Source organism: Podarcis tiliguerta (assembly GCF_965153285.1).
Source record: "Podarcis tiliguerta genome assembly, chromosome: 7".
Taxonomy (NCBI): Eukaryota; Metazoa; Chordata; class Lepidosauria; order Squamata; family Lacertidae; genus Podarcis; species Podarcis tiliguerta.
In genome coordinates, this window is record NC_139540.1 from 88,015,817 (window position 1) to 88,032,992 (window position 17,176).

At 45.9% G+C, this 17,176-nt stretch overlaps 1 protein-coding gene across 5 annotated transcripts in view; it reads left to right on the top strand.

The window, feature by feature from the left end:
• SEMA5A (semaphorin 5A) overlaps window positions 1-17,176 on the top strand; it is a 142,052-nt gene that overhangs the window by 47,403 nt on the left and 77,473 nt on the right. For 4 of the 5 annotated variants that reach the window (XM_083448595.1, XM_083448599.1, XM_083448598.1 and 1 more), the window contains exons 2-3: window positions 9,887-10,084; window positions 17,053-17,152. In XM_083448595.1, the coding sequence (XP_083304721.1) occupies window positions 9,955-10,084; window positions 17,053-17,152 (230 nt within the window). In that variant the 5' untranslated portion in view covers window positions 9,887-9,954. Of the gene's footprint in view, window positions 1-9,768; window positions 10,085-17,052; window positions 17,153-17,176 lie in introns of all 5 variants that reach the window. The other variant, XM_083448597.1, reaches the window with a different exon arrangement.

Consider the following 17,176-nt stretch of genomic DNA (forward strand, 5'->3'; position numbering starts at 1 on the left):
GACCCCGAGGGTCATCTAGCCGAACCCCTGGGGCAATGCAGGAATCTCAACTAGACCATCCCTGACCGATGGCCATCCTCCTTCTGTTTTTTTCCTCAGCCAGGACACACAACGGATAAAGACACAACAAGGGGGACTGGAGGTGGGGGAGGGAAGCCCAGTGGAGGGGAGGGCAGTAGGGCCAATATCTTGACCCTCCTCCACGAAAATAGCTGTTTACTTGGCCGTTTTCCTATGTCGTGAAGGCTAAAATTTCAATTCAGTGGAGCAGGGTCAAGATATTCACTGATTTGCATGAAATTTCAGATATAGCTATATATCGTATTTTTCGCTCTATAGGACGCACTTCCCCCCTCCAAAACTGAAGGGGAAATGTGTGTGCGTCCTATGGAGCGAATGCAGGCTTTCGCTGAAGCCTGGAGAGCAAGAGGGGTCGGTGCTCACCGACCCCTCTCGCTCTCCAGGCTTCAGGAAGCTATCCGCAAGCCTTCGGAGTGCGGCAGGAGTGCCCGCCGGGCTCCGAAGGCTTGCGGATAGCAGCCTGTTCTGGGGGCTGGGGTTGGGGGAAGCTTGGGCTTCCCCTGCCCCCAGCCCCGCAAGCTCTGGGAGCAGCGGCGAGGTTGTGCGCAATCTTGCCACCGCCCCTGGACCTGTTCTGGGGGTGGGGTCGGTGGAAGCTTGGGCTTCCCCCGCCCCAGCCCCGCGGCTAAAAACAAAGCCGTGCGCAGCCTCTCCCGGCTGGAGAGGTTGTGCGTGGCTAAAGAGGAAGCCAAGACCGCCAGCGGGATGGATCCTTTGCTCTTTGGGGCTGGGGGGGAATATTTTTTTCTTTATTCCCCCCCCAAAAAAAACTAGGTGTGCCCTATGGTCCGGTGCGCCCTATGGAGTGAAAAATACGGTAATCCCTAGTTTAGTAAGATAAGACCTTTGGAGCATGCATTTTTTAAAAAAAGTTTTTTATGAACCGCCCTAGTAGGGCAGTAATTGTTCCTTGATAATTTGTCACCCCCCTCCATGATGGAACCTGGGGCGGACCGCCCCCCCTTCCTACGCCCCTGAGTGTGGGGTGCTCCTCATGCAGGAAACTTTGCCCAAAAAAAGATAAACTTGCCACCGCAGATCATCCAGATTTTCACTTCTATTTTAGGGTTTTGTTATCTTAATTTTGGTTTCAAAAAAATAAGGGTAGCCTTATACTTGGGGGTGTCTCATACTTGGAAAAATACAGTAGATTTCCAAGGACTGGTTGGCTGGTTCATTCATGCTTCTTGCTTCTTGCAGGGAGTTCACATCCGCATAAAACGGTTTTGCTCTTATTTTATTCTTGCAACACGCCTTCAGTCCCGGGTCCATCCATTATACTGCACATCTTGCTTCAGCAAAACCTCAGCTAACCATAAAATATAGTAGGAGGAATTCAACATAGTGCTAACCAGATTGTTCTATTAGTGCCGAATGTCACGGACTGGCTGGACACTGTGGAATAGTGGGAGGCAACAGCTGGAGAACCACCCAGGAACCAAGGCTCTGAGCCCAGGGATTGGTGATAGGATGACCATAAATGATCCGAGGGAGAAGAAGGAGACGCCTAGGAGGAGGAGGGGTCTGAAGCCGAGACGGTGGAGAGTCTGTGTCAGAGGGAAGTCCAGAAGCAGGAGAGGAGGGAGGCCAAAAGGCAGAGATGAGTCCGACTGATGAACAAGCCAGGGTGTCTTCCCCTCCTGCTGTGACAAGCTGCTCTTCCCCTGGTCTTCCAGGACCAGGAGAGGCATGAAACGGGAGGAGCAGAGACAAGCGTGCCAGCACAGCCTCAGATTGCTTGGGAAGGACGTGGGAGAGGGGGAAGCTTAGGCAGCTGTGGGAAACCTTTAGTCTCCACAACTGCCTCATTGGGGCAAGACCTACCGAGAAGAGTTGGCCTGCTCATTAGGCCTGGCACTCCTGATCTGGCCTTGTTACACCTTGTGAATTACAGTGGTACCTCGGGTTAAGTACTTAATTCGTTCTGGAGGTCCGTACTTAACCTGAAACTGTTCTTAACCTGAAGCACCACTTTAGCTAATGGGGCCTCCTGCTGCTGCTGTGCCGCCGGAGCACGATTTCTGTTCTCACCCTGAAGCAAAGTTCTTAACCTGAAGCACTATTTCTGGGTTAGCAGAGTCTGTAACCTGAAGCGTATGGAACCTGAGGTATCACTGTACATTGTTTTGTATTCGTAAGGAAAGATGGAGAAGTAAAACCACAACATCTTTTGATGTTTGCCCCAGGAACTATGGGGTGTGTTGGGGACTGTGAAACCAAAATCATATTTAAAATCTTCAAGATGAAATATGGGAGCACAATCTTAAAAACATCGCTAGAGCTGCCTCACCTCTTAATTGTAGCATGGATAGACCTGCATTAAGTATATTATATTTTGTGTGTGAGGGGAAAATTCCAGAGGAATAAGTATTTGGCTGTTAAACCCTGGATTGGATTGTCTGATGGGCTCTTTATGTTGCTTTAAATGCTCCTGTGTTGAAACATAAAATTAGTTTACTGTATTTTTAGATGAATTAAAAAAAATGTTATGTATTTTTTCTGTTGGAGATCAGAAGTTGTACTACACTGCAGAAAGAAAGGGCTTTCCACATTCTGGGTTCTTAATCAATCACAGGTTACATCTCGGTTATGGTACAGCCTAGATGGTGCTTTAATAAGACTGTAAAAGTCCTTAGAGACCTATTAAGTGATATTGGAAAGGGCTGGGGGAGAGAACAATCAGCTTCTTTTATGAGCTTCCTTGGAGAAGGTTGTCAAAATGGGCAGGGGGAGTTGTGGAATTTATGGGCCATCCATTGATGTGAATGATATTAGTGTGGTAAATGTCATTATACTTTATGGGGCTAAACATGTTTCAGTGTGTGTGGAATTCATATTGCTTTTTAACAATCGTTCATACAAATGGGTTAAATGAAAGAATCTGACATTACCCCTTCCTATTTTTATTGGGGTTTTTTGTTTTGTTTTTTAAAAGAGTGATAATAACATCTCAACAAAAATGGATAGCCGGATTTTGATTTCTGCTGGTTTGCTTGAACTGATTCGTTAGGACAAAATTCCTTTAAATCTTTCCATCTTTGCTTGGCTTTTGTTTTGATTGTTCATTATGCAGATCTGAAGCATGGGTGTGCATGTCTCCTGTTACTAAATAACTGAAAGAGCAATTGTACCTTTCTGTTTATGAAGGCAGCAGAGAAGCAAGAGTAAGATAGTTGCTTTAAAAAGACCTTTCTTGATGGTGCTCTATTGGATAATTACCACCCAGTCGCCAGTATTCCAACACGGGGCAAGGAGTTAAAGTGAGGGCTGGTGACCCAGTTTTCAGGTATTTCTGGATGATACTGATTAGCTAGTTCTGTTTCAGTCTGATTTCTTTCCCAGGTTTGGGATTGGGACAACTTTGGTTGTCCTGGCTTATGATGTGCCCTGGGAGCTGGGCAGGAGAAGTGTGCTTCTGTTCAGCTTTCTCTCTCAGTGGCTTTAACACCATTGACTATGACTTTCTTTTAGATCACCTGACAAGAATGGAGATTGGGGCCATTGTTTCCCTGGGGCCTCCAGTCCTTCCTGGAGTGCAACACAGAGTACCAAACACACATTCTAAACAAGGCTGAAATGCTTTCAGTCAGGAAAACCTTTGCTTCAGCAATAGGGCTGCCGCCTATATTAGATGTGGTTTTGCTCTCAATGAAAAGCCAGGTCTGCCATTTGTGTTTTCAATTGTATTATTCTCGTGCATTTATCTTATTCTTTAGTGGCCTTTGGTGGTTCATTTTGAACCAGAAAGGTGGAGAACAAATGATTTTGTGAATAAAAACAAGACATCAAATGCTTGCAACAGCAGAGGATGAATCCACAACTTTCTCCAGTATTTTCCATTTTAATGGGGCTGCTCTACAGTTGAGTTATCAGTTGTGGCCAGAGTTAAAATCTGTGCACAAATTGATGGATTATGAATTTTTAGAAGTATAACTTTGACCTGTCTCTCAAGAGATTAGGGAAATTGTGCATAAGGAATGACTAATTAAGGTTGTGTGGCCAGCCTTTGCTAACTGCTGCATCTCTCCATCTACCATCAATATAATCCAGAGAGGAGCAGGCAGAGAGAATGTAAATGAGAAAGCTTCTTAGAAACGAATTTCCCGAGTCAAAGCTTGAGTGCCTCTTGTTTTGTGAACCTCTTCTGCACATTAGGGTTACAAATATGTTCTTTACCGATCTCGTGATTAAATGTTGACCAGGAGGGGTGATTCATACTCAGAAGAGGGTGAAATGCTGTTAAAGAGAATAGAAGGAGTTAAATAACCATTCAATGCCTCTTCATTGATTTAGTCATTCTGTGTGGCCTTCCAGATTAATAGATGATAATGACTGATTTGCCTGAGGTTGCTCATATTCCCTGTTCAGTTTTCGTAGCATAAACTGTAAACTATCTAATCGTGTCTTATATGGAGGATTAATTCCAGCTGGAAGGAGTACAAAATCAACTGGAAAGACAGTGGAAACAGACAAACGGGGAGTGGAGGTTAGAGGGAGCCAGCCCTGCTTGCTATGACTGCACTCCATCTTGGCGCCAAATGTGCACAGATAGTAGAGGCTGGGGGGGGGAGCAGAGGTGGAATTATTTTGGTGCCGTGCGTGCATGGAACTGTAGTGCATGTTTGCCCAATGCAAATGGAAATTTGCTGACTTTTCCACAGCCTATATATTTAGTAGCCACTGGCCAGGATTCATGGGCAAACTTCCTGGGGGCCGCATGCCCCCGGTGGGTGGAGCCATGGACAAAAGTGGGGAGAGCAACAGGCGCAGCTCTTTCATTTGTGCACTAGGCTGCAGTCCAGCCCCACACAATCTTTGCACGTCTCTCCATCCTGGCAAGCAAGAGGCATTATTTTGTAGTTTTCTGATACATTCCAGCCACACAAAAGCAGTTGAGGAAGGTGTGTGCCCTGGGCAGAGAGAGAGACCTGGAGGGTCCCATTTGAACCCTGCCTGACACAGAGAAATAAAACCCCCCAGAAGTCAAAAGCATGGCTGAAATCAGTTTCCAGTTCCAAACTCTTGGTTCAATATGTAGATGCTGAGGATATATGCAATGTTTAGAGATACCGTCTGTTAAGTGGTTTATAAAATAACTGAATAGAAAATGAGCATTTGATGGTCTCTTCACCCTAAAACAAACTTTTGGAACCCCCCTCCTCCAATTTATATCTCAGATCTATCATGAGTCTTGCCTATTCAGAAATCCACACATTTTGGTATTGTGTTTTATTGCTCCTGCCCTGGGAAAGGAGACGCGGGTGCAAAATGCGCCTGGCACTTGGCTAATTTCTAACACCTTTTCCACGTTTCCCCACTTTGCCCCATATTTTGGTGAGGCTCCTTTGGAAGGGGTATGTTGTCTGTGCGTGGACATTCAGTATTAGCCGTTGGCAGAATTCATCTTGTGGTTGCCACTGGTGGCTGGGCAGCTGCGTTTGTGGACTCCTGTTCCTATTAGCTGCTCTAGAACAAATACCTGGTCTCAAAGGTTGCTTTGAGAACATAGCAAAAGATGAGCCCTGTCTGCTCCAGCACCTGGTTCTCACATGGAGAGCCTGCAGGCAGAAGCAGACTGTAACTGGACACGTGATTCCCAGGGACTGGTGTATGTGGCATTCAGAGGAAGGCAGACTCTCCGGAACGGTGTTGTCAGACCTTCTGTTTTTAATGTAATACTTGGTGGAATGGAGACAGTCAAATTGCAGTTCTCTGCGCACATAAATTACTGAAAGTATTTTATCTCCTTCTTCAGCAGACAGGACTCCCAGAGCAGCTTACAGATAAAAAAAACCAACCCAAAAATGGTCCCTGCTCTCAGGCTTATAAAATAAAATATGTTACACAAAAGGAAAAAAAGGGATGAAGAGGAAAGAGGAAAGCAAATAAACTCAGGTGCCAGATCTTCACATTAAGAGAGTTGTCGTAATTCAGGGAGAGGACTGGTCTCTCTTAGATGACCCTGCACTTTTTGAGCACTTCCTGTGGAAGGCTTAGGAAGAAGTCAGTGGAGTTTTCTCAGAAGTAAACTTTCCGTCATACGGCTCTCACAGGCAACTCTTAATGTTTCCTCAGGCTGTCAACCTATTGTGCATAATTAAAGAATAAGTTGACATCTTGGAAATAGCTTTCCAAGCCTATTAGCGCTCTCTCTCTCTCTCTCCCTCTCCCTCCCTCCCTCCCTCCCTCCCTCCCTCCCTCCCTCCCTCTCTCTCTCTCTCTCTCCCTCCTTTCCCCCCACCTCTCAGCCCATATATTTTATCTGATTTAACCTTTTTGGGGTGGGGAATGAAGACTTTATGAGTTTAGCACATCAGGAAGACCACAGCAATTAATCTTTCCTTGACTGCTGCTTGATAAAACAATTATGTTCGGTGATCAGCATTTGTTGAAAGCATTATTTGCCTCATGACTTTTCCCATGCTGCTTTATGGGATTGCCCTGTTCTGTTTATCAGTCTGAGTAGCCTTTTATTGCCAAGCAGAGGCTACCCTGGATGTGTGGGTGAAAGAACTTGCTGGCTGTTAAGTCATCTTCACTTCAGTGCAGTGAATGTTGTGTCCGTATCATGTAAAGCTGGAATGTTATATAATTGCCAAACCGAGAATAGTCTTGCAGAGATACAAACTTCCCAGAAATATTGAAGCCATGGGGATAGAGGCTTTTTCTTTGGGGCTGGGTGATGGAGGCAGGTTTGATATGTATAGGGTAAAACAAATCTCACTGACATTTGGTGATATATATACCAGTGAAGGCTGACAGTTAACTCAGTCACAGAATCATAGAGTTGGAAAAGACCTCAGAGGTCAGCCAACTCCTTGGCAGTATATGAAATGCATTCCTACTGCTTGTTTATAGGTGATCATCTAGTCTGTCTGCTGTCAGAACAGCTGATGCAATCTGAAAATTATTCCTGAAGCCTCTGCTTATCTCAGTTAGACAAGGTTTTAGGGACAAAAGTGTAAACCTAAAAACAAACCACAATGTGTGAAGGAAACTTTACACACCGGTCCTTTATATTTGGAGCAAAGTACAGTGGTGCCTCGCAAGACGAAAAGAATCCGTTCCGCGAGTCTTTTCGTCTTGCGGTTTTTTCGTCTTGCGAAGCAAGCCCATTGACGGATTAGCGCTATTAGCGCTATTGGCACTTTAAGGGCTAAAAACGGCTTTTTAAGGCTTAAGGGATTAGCGGTTTTGCTGCTAAAATGCAGCTTAGTGATTCAGAAAAAGGGGTTTGGAGCAAAAAAAAACACCCTCAAAATTTTTCGTCAGTTTTCGTCTTGCGAAGCAAGCCCATAGGGAAATTCGTCTTGCGAAGCGCCTCTGCAGACGGAAAACCCTTTCGTCTTGCGGGATTTCTGTCTTGCGAGGCATTCGTCTTGCGGGGCACCACTGTATTTGCCTTTGATGCTGCCACAAAGATGGTATGTTTTTGGTATGGCCTTTATTGTGCTCCATCAAACAAACAAAAGCAAACAAACAAATAAATATTTGTGGGCTGGTGTGGGAAGTCTTGGTTAGGATTAGGTTGTATGGCTTCATTCCTGAGCACATCAGTTCCACTGAATTTAATGGGATTTGCTCCGGAGTCATTTTTCATATTTCTTGAGCAAGACTGTAGTTTGGCAGTAGCGTGTCTGCGTTGTGTCCAGGGTCATTTCTTGGCACCTCCATGGAGGGCAGTGAATGCCCCTTTCCATGAAGCCTGGAGAGCTGCTGCCAGTCACTTTGGACAATACTGGCCGTGGATTCCCAGTGGCTGCCGCTCACTGACAGGAGAAGGGACAAAGCATGGGAGCAGGCATCAGAGCCAAGTCACTGCTCCTGGCCCTGCACTGGCACCCCACCTCAGTCCTGGCACTCAGCGCCCCCCCCCCTTTGGGAAGCAGCAGGGATGCATGCCACCTCATGGTGAGGGGGGGCCACCATTGTTCCTTGTGCACCTGCACATTGTAAGGGATTGTGTCTTTTGGAGAAGCTTGCCTTCCACTCAACTCCAGGATTCCCAGGACGCTGCTCCAAAGCCAGTGTCATAACAGTTGCCACCTTTTGTGGCTCAGCGAAAAAGAAAAAGAAACGAAAAGTACATTGAATCATTTCCTGCTAAGAGATAAAACGGAGCTTTGCCTTGGTGCAAATAGCAGCATTCTCTAATAGGTCTCATTTATTCTTATATTCCTCTTGGGCAATCTATATAAAAAGGATGACAAGATTGCTACATATATAACAGAGATGTATGAAACGAAGCTCTCACATGGAAACTCTGAGCACAGATTCATAGAATATTCATAGCAGAGATGCGCTGCCCTGGAACACATGCATTCTGAAGGACCTCTATAGACTATTTTAACAGAAGAGTGATACTTGTATAAACGCAACACTTTTTTTCGCTACTGCTTCCATAACTTGTTTCTTGGCGAAAAAGGCTGCATGGATGTTTCCTTCCTCTTCTGGTTCTCCCACTGCAGGCAGCACTATTCGCTGTGCTCTTACCTAAATACATGATGAAAACAGAAACTTAACTCATATAATTACATTTTTATACGTTTGGGACCAGTTTATTCAAAGGACTGCACCCATGTTTCCAGCCCATACTCTGAGAGCTAGCTTAGACCTTGGCTTGCTTAGCCATTGGGCGTTTATCGCTTTCAGTCCCCAGCCGGGGATCTGGGGCACATCAGGGTTAACAGATCTGTCTGGGGATTTAAGCAGAGAGCCCACCCCCATTTCACCACAACACAGGGGAGTCCACTGACAACCTTTCAGCATATGGCCAGTGACTCCCATCAACACAGCCCCTTTAACAGGGAACCGTGGGATCACCGCTGTGTGTGGGGAGGGGAGGCATGTGTCACCGCTTCACACCTCCCCCCCCCCCCCCCGCACTTAGGGAAGATAGACTAAAGGATTCCACCCAAGGCCTAAAACCACCAAAGTTGTGACATTTTGCTACAGGGAAGGAGACACCTGCCAATGCTGGGGAAATCCCTTCCCAGTCCTTTAACAGCAACCAGCGAACAACCATAGCAGTGCCCGCATGCCTGTAAAGAGGTTAACCTGAAATAAAGAGCATAAAGAAAGGGAGGGTAGGGCGGGTGAAGCTCTGGAGCTGACTGGGGGCTCCCAAGTAGGCTCCACCCCCTTCATATGCAAAGGAGTGATGGCTACCCCTTCTTGGTCCGCTCTCCTGGCTCCGCCTCCGCCCGTCACAATGGGTTCATTCTGAGCTGAGGTTTGGCGGGAACCTCAAGGGCTGTGACGTGGGGAGGTGGACCAGGAGCATTCTGCCGGGAGTCTCAAAGGATTGGGGGTGCTGCGCGTGGCCACGCAAAGGGCGCCCTCCGGTTGATGGGGAGAGCGGTCATTCTACAGAGATCAGGCATGCCCCATCCCTCACATTTTTAAAGTGGCCCTTATGCTGATTTCTTCTCCACAAGGTCATAAGTAGTGGCTGTTTATTAGGTCATGGCTAAGTTTTATTGTTGCTACTTTGTTGTGTTTGATTCTGCTGTCACTGTTGATAGTATATTTTAAGAACATTTTATGAGTTGGATTTGTATTTTACGCATGTAGTAAACCCCTTTTGGGAGGACTTCCTCCTAAAAAAGCAGACTATAAATCTCTTAAAATAAGAATAATTAGTTCCTATAAGAGGGGAAGATAAATTGTTGTCCTGTCTTTGAGTAGCCTAAATTAGGGACCACTTAACACTTGGAGGTGTCAGGTGATCACCCTTGAAGAGTCAACTGTCACCGAATATTGGCCATTGTTGGTTTAGTTGTAATTATGTTGTGACATTCTCTAGGGCCTTTTCGCATCTGAAGACAAGAAGAGTTCCCGGCTAAGAGAGATGTGACCGGTGCACAGGAAAACATGGCTAACGTGCAGGATGGCATTTGGATGGTGATACTGGTCACAGGTCTGGGGATGATATACTTTGGAACAGTGTCCACAGAGGATTCCCAGTGCCAGCGGGTGGAGCATCCTGTTGTTACAAGTGAAGGTAAGTGATTGAGAAGGCGATTTCCAAATAAAGTAGAAGAGAAGAAGAAGAGTTTGGACTTGATACCCCGCATTTCACACCCCTTCAGGAGTCTCAAAGCAGCTAACATTCTCCTTTCCCTTCCTCCCCCACAACAAACACTCTGTGAGGTGAGTGACTTCAGAGAAGTGTGACAAGCCCAAGGTCACCCAGCAGCTGCAGGTGGAGGAACGGGGAAGCGAACCCAGTTCACCAGATTACAAGTCCACTGCTCTTAACCACTACACCACGTTGGCAAAGAATAGCAAAATTGGCACTGATTTGTTGTTCTTTGGCTAGTGTCCTTATAGACCTCTGTCTGTATTAAGAAAATCTGAGATTGCAACATATTGGTTGGAAATCTCTGCTCATAATTGACCTGCATTTTAATTTTCACTCCTTTGAATCAGTGGGCTAGTTCATAAATGCTCACCAAGGGCAACGACTGCTGTGAGTCCACAAAATGTTTGGCGCACTATTTTCCCAAGAACAGTCATTATCTCTCAAGCCAGCATTGTTAAAAGGCTGCTATTGTTTTGTCCGGGGCAGTAGCCCCAGCTAGCAAATGGGCTTCCAGCCAAAGGGAGACCTATCCCAAGCACAGAGTCCAGGGACTCTAGATCACATACTGCTAGCATCCTTTCCAAACCCAAGAAGCAGAGCCATGTCAAGCATGGCTTAGGTTCCGGTGAGGCAAGGTCAAACCCAGCAGAGGGTAAGTTCAGATGAACAAGGTCAGGCAAAACTGACGTCCTCTTCGGGCTCCAGGGAGGGTCTCCTCACGAACCACAAGAACTCTCCATTTCTCTCTCACCATTTCCGGGTTTGAATTGAATGATTTCATTATTTCCTGGTGTATTGCGTGTGTGTGTGTGTGTGTGCGCGCGCTTGTGCCTGTGCCTGTGCCTGTATCTGTATATGATTCCAAGACCTCCATCTCCTGTGGAGCTATAGCCAATTTTGACTTTAGTATATATGTGAAGTTAGGACTCTTTGCTTCAGTAAGCATCACTTTTCATTCCCTTGCGTTGAATCTTGCCTGTCGTTCTGCAGCCCTCTTGCTCAGTTGGGTGGAAAGGGGGCACCTATGGAATGAGCAATGAAGGCAAAAGACCAAATGCCAGCAGGTTTTGACAGCCAAGCACCAGAGCTTTGCTGCACCAGGAAAGAAAGCTCTATCTGTTTGTCCTGAAGCTGCTTCTCCCCAAAGATATTGCAAGAAAAGTTATGCAAAGATATATTCATAGGCCAAGCTACAGCCTGTTTTTACTCCACAAAGAAGGGGAGTCAACAGAGAGTGGAAATTTTGGAGTCCTACATCTGAATATGTATTCATATTCATAAGCTATAAAAAGGAAACACTACTGTTACATTTTCAAAATTACTGTGTTTAATTATGATAGTTCTATTTAAGTTTAGCAGTAGCCAAAAATCACTGACGTTCTGTTAGGCCAAGAAAATGACACACACTCATAGCATTTCACACCTTTATGAACCTAACTGCATTTTCTTCCTGAACCTCTTTGCTGGTGTGGTCAGGAAAGACCCAAGACCATTTGAAATTTAGGAGGAAGCGGAAGATGATAGACTTGTATGTGAGAAACTAGCAAGCTTTCATTTGAGATGTCAAAGGACTTTTTTTTTAAAGGGATTGCATATGGGAACAGCACTTTTACTTTGTGACATCAGCAGCCATTACTCTGATCCTCCCCCCCCCCCCCGTTTCACACCTATTTGCATGCCTAGCAACCAGCCCACTTCATGCTGGGGCAGACTGCCATACTTAACAGACTTAGAAGCCAAATGTTGAGGTTTAAGGCAGGGCTATGAAAGCAAGAAACAGCACAACTGCTTTCTGGAAATGCAACTATGTGATAGTGCCAGAGGAACATGGGGAAGCAGACAGAGATCTGATCCTAAGGGACAGAGAGTAGGATGAGGCAGGGGCTCAGGGAAGCAAAAATAGGGCAAAACCAAGGGAGAATAATGCTGGCATTCATCAGCCCACTCAGCTACTGCTCCTCATGACAACCATATCGCTTTTTGCATTCCCACCATTTGCAGGGAGCTGAAAATGATTCCATAACCTCTTTTAAATCCTGATGAAAGGGAGCTAGAGAAAGAACATTGCATAAACTTAAAGGTGGTGTTTACTTGTGGTTGTAAGCTGCTTTCAGGTGTGAGGCCTTATTCTTCGTACTTGAGACTCCTTGTTCTTCTTTCTGATCGATTCTGATCAGACGTATGACTGCTTAATGACCAGACTTAAAGATGTCTTTGTGGGTTTTGCTGCTAATCAGCCTCCTTTTCTCCACAGGGACTGCCATAATTGCCAGTGTTCTTTCAGGGTACCAGCAGTGAACATATTGGCAATTTGAGCAGCTACGAAAGTTAGCAGTGGTGCTACAGACGGGAGAAGGGGCATACTAGAATGTATGAATGAGGGGAGTAACCAGCACAGATGCTGTTAAAAGTAAAGTGATTACTCAGTGGGACGATAGGAAGCCAGCAGGGCGAACAAATAAATAAATGCCCCAATTTCTTCTTGCAGTATTTTTTTTTTTATTTGCGTAACTAGCATACACCCCAAGGAATTAAACCACAACAATCTGATGCAAGTAACTGCTAAACACAGCTGAGTTCCCTTGCTTGCTGCAACTGTAAGGATGATCTGCTGAAATAGATTCATTTACTTACTTGGCAATTATAGTTGCTGAAATCAGCTCTGTAAAATTCAGTGGAGGGCACAGGCCAGGCAAGGGTTAAAAAAGGGTTTGTGGAAGAACAATGGAGCCACTGATTGTGCCATCTGAAATTCAGGACAAGAACAACATTTTCTGAAGGGCAGGTTCTGGCTTGGATCTGGAGAACCGCAAGGCTGCTTCTGCACCAGGACCTGTTTGGGCTCTTCCTCCCTACAGCATCTTCCCATATCTTTCCCCCTCTTTGGACCAGAACAACCTCCAGTGCAGCTTCCAACACAGGATCAGGGGCTGCGGCCAGAATCATAAAAGAATGATTTCCCATTTAGTCACCTCAAATTTATAATTTGAAGTCTTCATTCAGAGTTTGATATCATTCCATCATCTCCCTTTAAACCGGACAGGCTACAATCTTGTGCACACTGACCTTGAGGAAGCCCTATTAGACTCTTCTTTGAGCTGTAAATCAACTTGCATTATCCTAGTTTGCAGAAACAGAAGGCCTTTTGGGGGAAAAGATTCTCTCAGGCCGCCGATCCTTATGAAGTCCACAACAAATGGGCTGATTTCAGTCTGTCATAAATGAAGATTAATTGAATGAGCATCTCCGGCAACAGAAGGCAGAACAAATGTAGCAAAACTTTTACAAGCCTCCTGGAATTGCCCTGGTGACATATGGAAAGGGAGAGTAGTTTGAAATGCGGTTGTGTGTGTCTTGTTTCATTGCCCATTTGAAACAGAATTTTTGATTGAGCACATAGACTTAACGAAGATGATAAATTAGACTCTTCATGTTGTAGTTGCAGAACATTCTGTTATATTGGAAGGGGGTTGGCATATCCTCTGAGTGCCAAGCATTAGCTTTCCACTTCACTTCACTTCACTTTCTTGGCGTTACAGAACATCCGCGCTCAATTTCCAGCTTTATTTTAAAAACAACCAAAAATAACAACCAATAACAACAATAACAGATAAAGCAGGAGTGGAATATAAATGGATGCCACAAGAAAATTAGAGGGGGAAACAGCAGAACAGTACTCTTCAAGTACCACATGCCTCAAAGATTGCTTAGAAGCTTCAGCTGGGGCAGAGCATCACCAGCTCATCTCCTCCGGGGTGGGGGGTGTCTTAACTATTTTGTCAATGCACTGAATAAATGCATCCTGCAGAGCACAGTTCGAGGTTCTGCTCATGACTGCCTCACCCATTGTGATCTCTTGAAGCTTTGAGCAGCTTTGGCAGAAACCTCGTTCTCATTTGCTTTTTCTTCATTTTTAATCTCTGCGTTTCCCTCATCTGCATTTTTTTCTTTCCCCCCTCCTTCATCAATCCTTTCCTCTTTCTTGTATTCCCGCCCCCCCACATTAATTCTCATCTCCTTTCCCAGCCCTTCTTCTTCCATGTAATTTTCTCCCCCTGTCTGCTGACTATTGTATGCATAAAGTTTCCTTCCTTCCTTCCTTTCTTTCTTTTTAAAAATATATTTGTTTTTAGTTTCATGAAAGACAGAATAAAACAGCAGGCCCAGCAAAGAAACAAAAACAAAACAGAAAAAACTCAGGTGAATAACCTAGGAATGTAGCTGGGTGCAGGAAGGTAGCAATGATATCTACCACACTCTTGAATCATCTCTTGTTTCTTCTTCAGGTCATCTTCATGTGTCTCATCTTCTTGCCTCCCTTATCAACCCCACCACTTACCTTCCATTGATGTCTCCTCCTCTTTCCTTTCTTAAAAGTAATGGTCAGCTCATTCCTTGTTCTCTTGAGGCATTCCAGGGACTGGCCACTGTGAGAAGCGAAGAATGGACAGGATGTGCCTGGTCAGATCTAGCAGGGCTCTTCCTATGTTCTTAATCCTATTGATTTTTTGGTGTCAGTTGACCCTGCTGCTCTGCTCTTATATTTTAACCTTTTCTCTTTTTGTCTGTTTGGGTGCCTTTTAACTGCAAGCAATCTCCAATATTCCCTGTTTTCATTGATCCTTTCATTCTTGCTATCTTCCCCTCTCTTTCATCTAAATTTATTGAATGTCTTGACTGGTCACAGTCTTCAGCTGCAACTTCTGTTTCATCTCTACTAGTGTTGTTTTTATTGTTTAGACCCCTCCAAAAGCTGCTCACTGTAACTTTCCAAACCATGTCCTCTTGCTAAATTACAGGGGGTTTTGTCTGTTCTTATTCTCTCCTCTGATTGTTACATGGTTGGCCTTTCCATTTAAAAAATGAAAACCCAGTTCCTTGCTGTCAGAGCTGGCTCCGGGTCCCAGCTCACCAAGGACCAACGCTAGCCGGTAGTAACGTATCAAAGTCTTTATTGAAGAATAGTTTCCATTTCCAAGCCTCAGCGTCCCAGCTCTACATCTGGAGTCTAGACCGGCGAAGCTCCGTCTGAGTCTCCGCCCCCTGCGCACCAGTTTAAGACTCTAATCTTACTCCACCTCTTCCTTCTCTCTCTCTTCCTCTGGGTCCTACTACCCCCTGGGGTCTCCTCCCTCCTGGACTCTTCTGAGGCAGACGTTGACCCCTCTGACTCCTCCCCCTCTCTTCGGCGGGCTTTAGGACCTGGCTCCCTACCCGGGCTGCCCACCTTGCCGCCCTCCTGTACATTTGAACTTGGCGCGCGCGCGCGTTTAACTTTCCTGATGACCGTTTCCTCGCTCCCTGACGAGGGTGTGATCCCTCCTGCCTCACGTTCTCCCGCTGCCCGCGCGCCCCCTGATCCCGATGCCTGGGACTCCTCCCCCCTACTGTGCTCTGGGGGGGACGCTGGTCCGGATTTCCAGCTGCTACTCTCTGAGTCCCCTCTGGTCCCTTCTTCCCGAGGTGCCCCCCTGGGCACTCCCCTTGCCCTGACTATGGGGGCCCCTTTCTGTGAATCTTCCGAGTCACTGGAGAGACTCAGAGACCTCGGACTGCTGTCCTCGCTGACATTTCCTTCGGACTCCTCCCCCTCGCTCTCCACTTCCTCCCTCTCCTGTGACTCTGCTCCTGAACCCCTGACACTTGCATTCTCATTGAATTGCCTAAAGGGTGTGTGAGAACCATGACTAAGGTTACCAGATTTTTTTCCAGTGAATCTGGGGACACTTTTCAACTTCAGTTGGAGTACAAAACACATAATAAGAACGACAAAAGCAAATATTGCCTTGGGCAACTGAAGGAAAGCAGGAACACCAATCTGTGTTAACTCTGAACTGTATTGCATTTACATGAATGCAAATGGCTTCTTCGTTAACATTATAAAAATGTAATATTTCTCCTCTGTTGCATGGCCTTCCTCGGGGCCCCTGCCTGCTCTCTCGGGTTGGGTCTGGGCTTGGTCACGTGCCCTTGCCCTCCCGGTGCTCTCTCCCACCTCTCCTCCTCCTCAGCAGCGGCGGTGGCGCGGCAAGGTCAGGGCTTCCCTCTTCTTTCTTCCCCCTGTGCCGGCTCCATGGTTTTCCTGGCCCCGGAGTGGCTCTGGACAGTTGGCCGGGCGCTCTTGCGCCCGGCTTGATTTGGGTCGCGGGGGGGGGGGGGGTTTAGTGGCTCTCCCAGTTGATGCACCCCAGTTCCCGCTTGGCAATGGCAGCGGCAGCGGTAGCACAGTTGACTCTGGCTGGCTTCTGGAGCTGCTTGCTGCTGTGGCGCCCGCCATTTTGCCTTGCCAGAAGTCCCCATATGATGTGTCTTGTGCCGTTGAACCAATCATGCAACATTCATTCCCTACTAATAAATCTGCAGCACTTAAAATATAAATCCAGGGACATTAAATGAAATCCGGGGATGGATTTTGTCTGGGGACAGATTTGTAAATCTGGGAACTGTCCCGGGAAACGGGGATGTCTGATAACCTTAACCATGACACCATATTTTCACAATGCATGTGCACCTACATGAACCATAAATCCACCCTAAACCATACAGTTGACAACCATAGCTTGAAGTTGCTTTTCCAGGTAGCTATATAAGGGGACCAGGTTCATGCAAAACCAGGAAACGTGTGAATCTTGAAACCACCTCCAGTTCTTCTGAGGAGAAATGGACAGAAAGAAGCACATGAGTCTGTGCCTGGAAACCTCTCAGTCAGAGGACTGCCTTAGGCTAGCACTATGCTAAAGAAACATCAGCTTACAAGGCTGTTGTAAGGATTCATGAAATAAGATAGGCAAAGTTCCTTGATAGCATTGAAAAATCTAGGTAAATGCTAAATATTTTTAATGCTAATAATCTGATTTTATGTATTTATCAAATTTATGTTTGTATAGAGATTGCTCCTTGGTTACATGTATTCAGAGCAGAAAATGCTGTCGACTTCTCTCAGATAACATTTGATCCAAGACAAAAAGAACTTGTTGTTGGAGCAAGGTGAGACAATGCTTTTAAAAAATT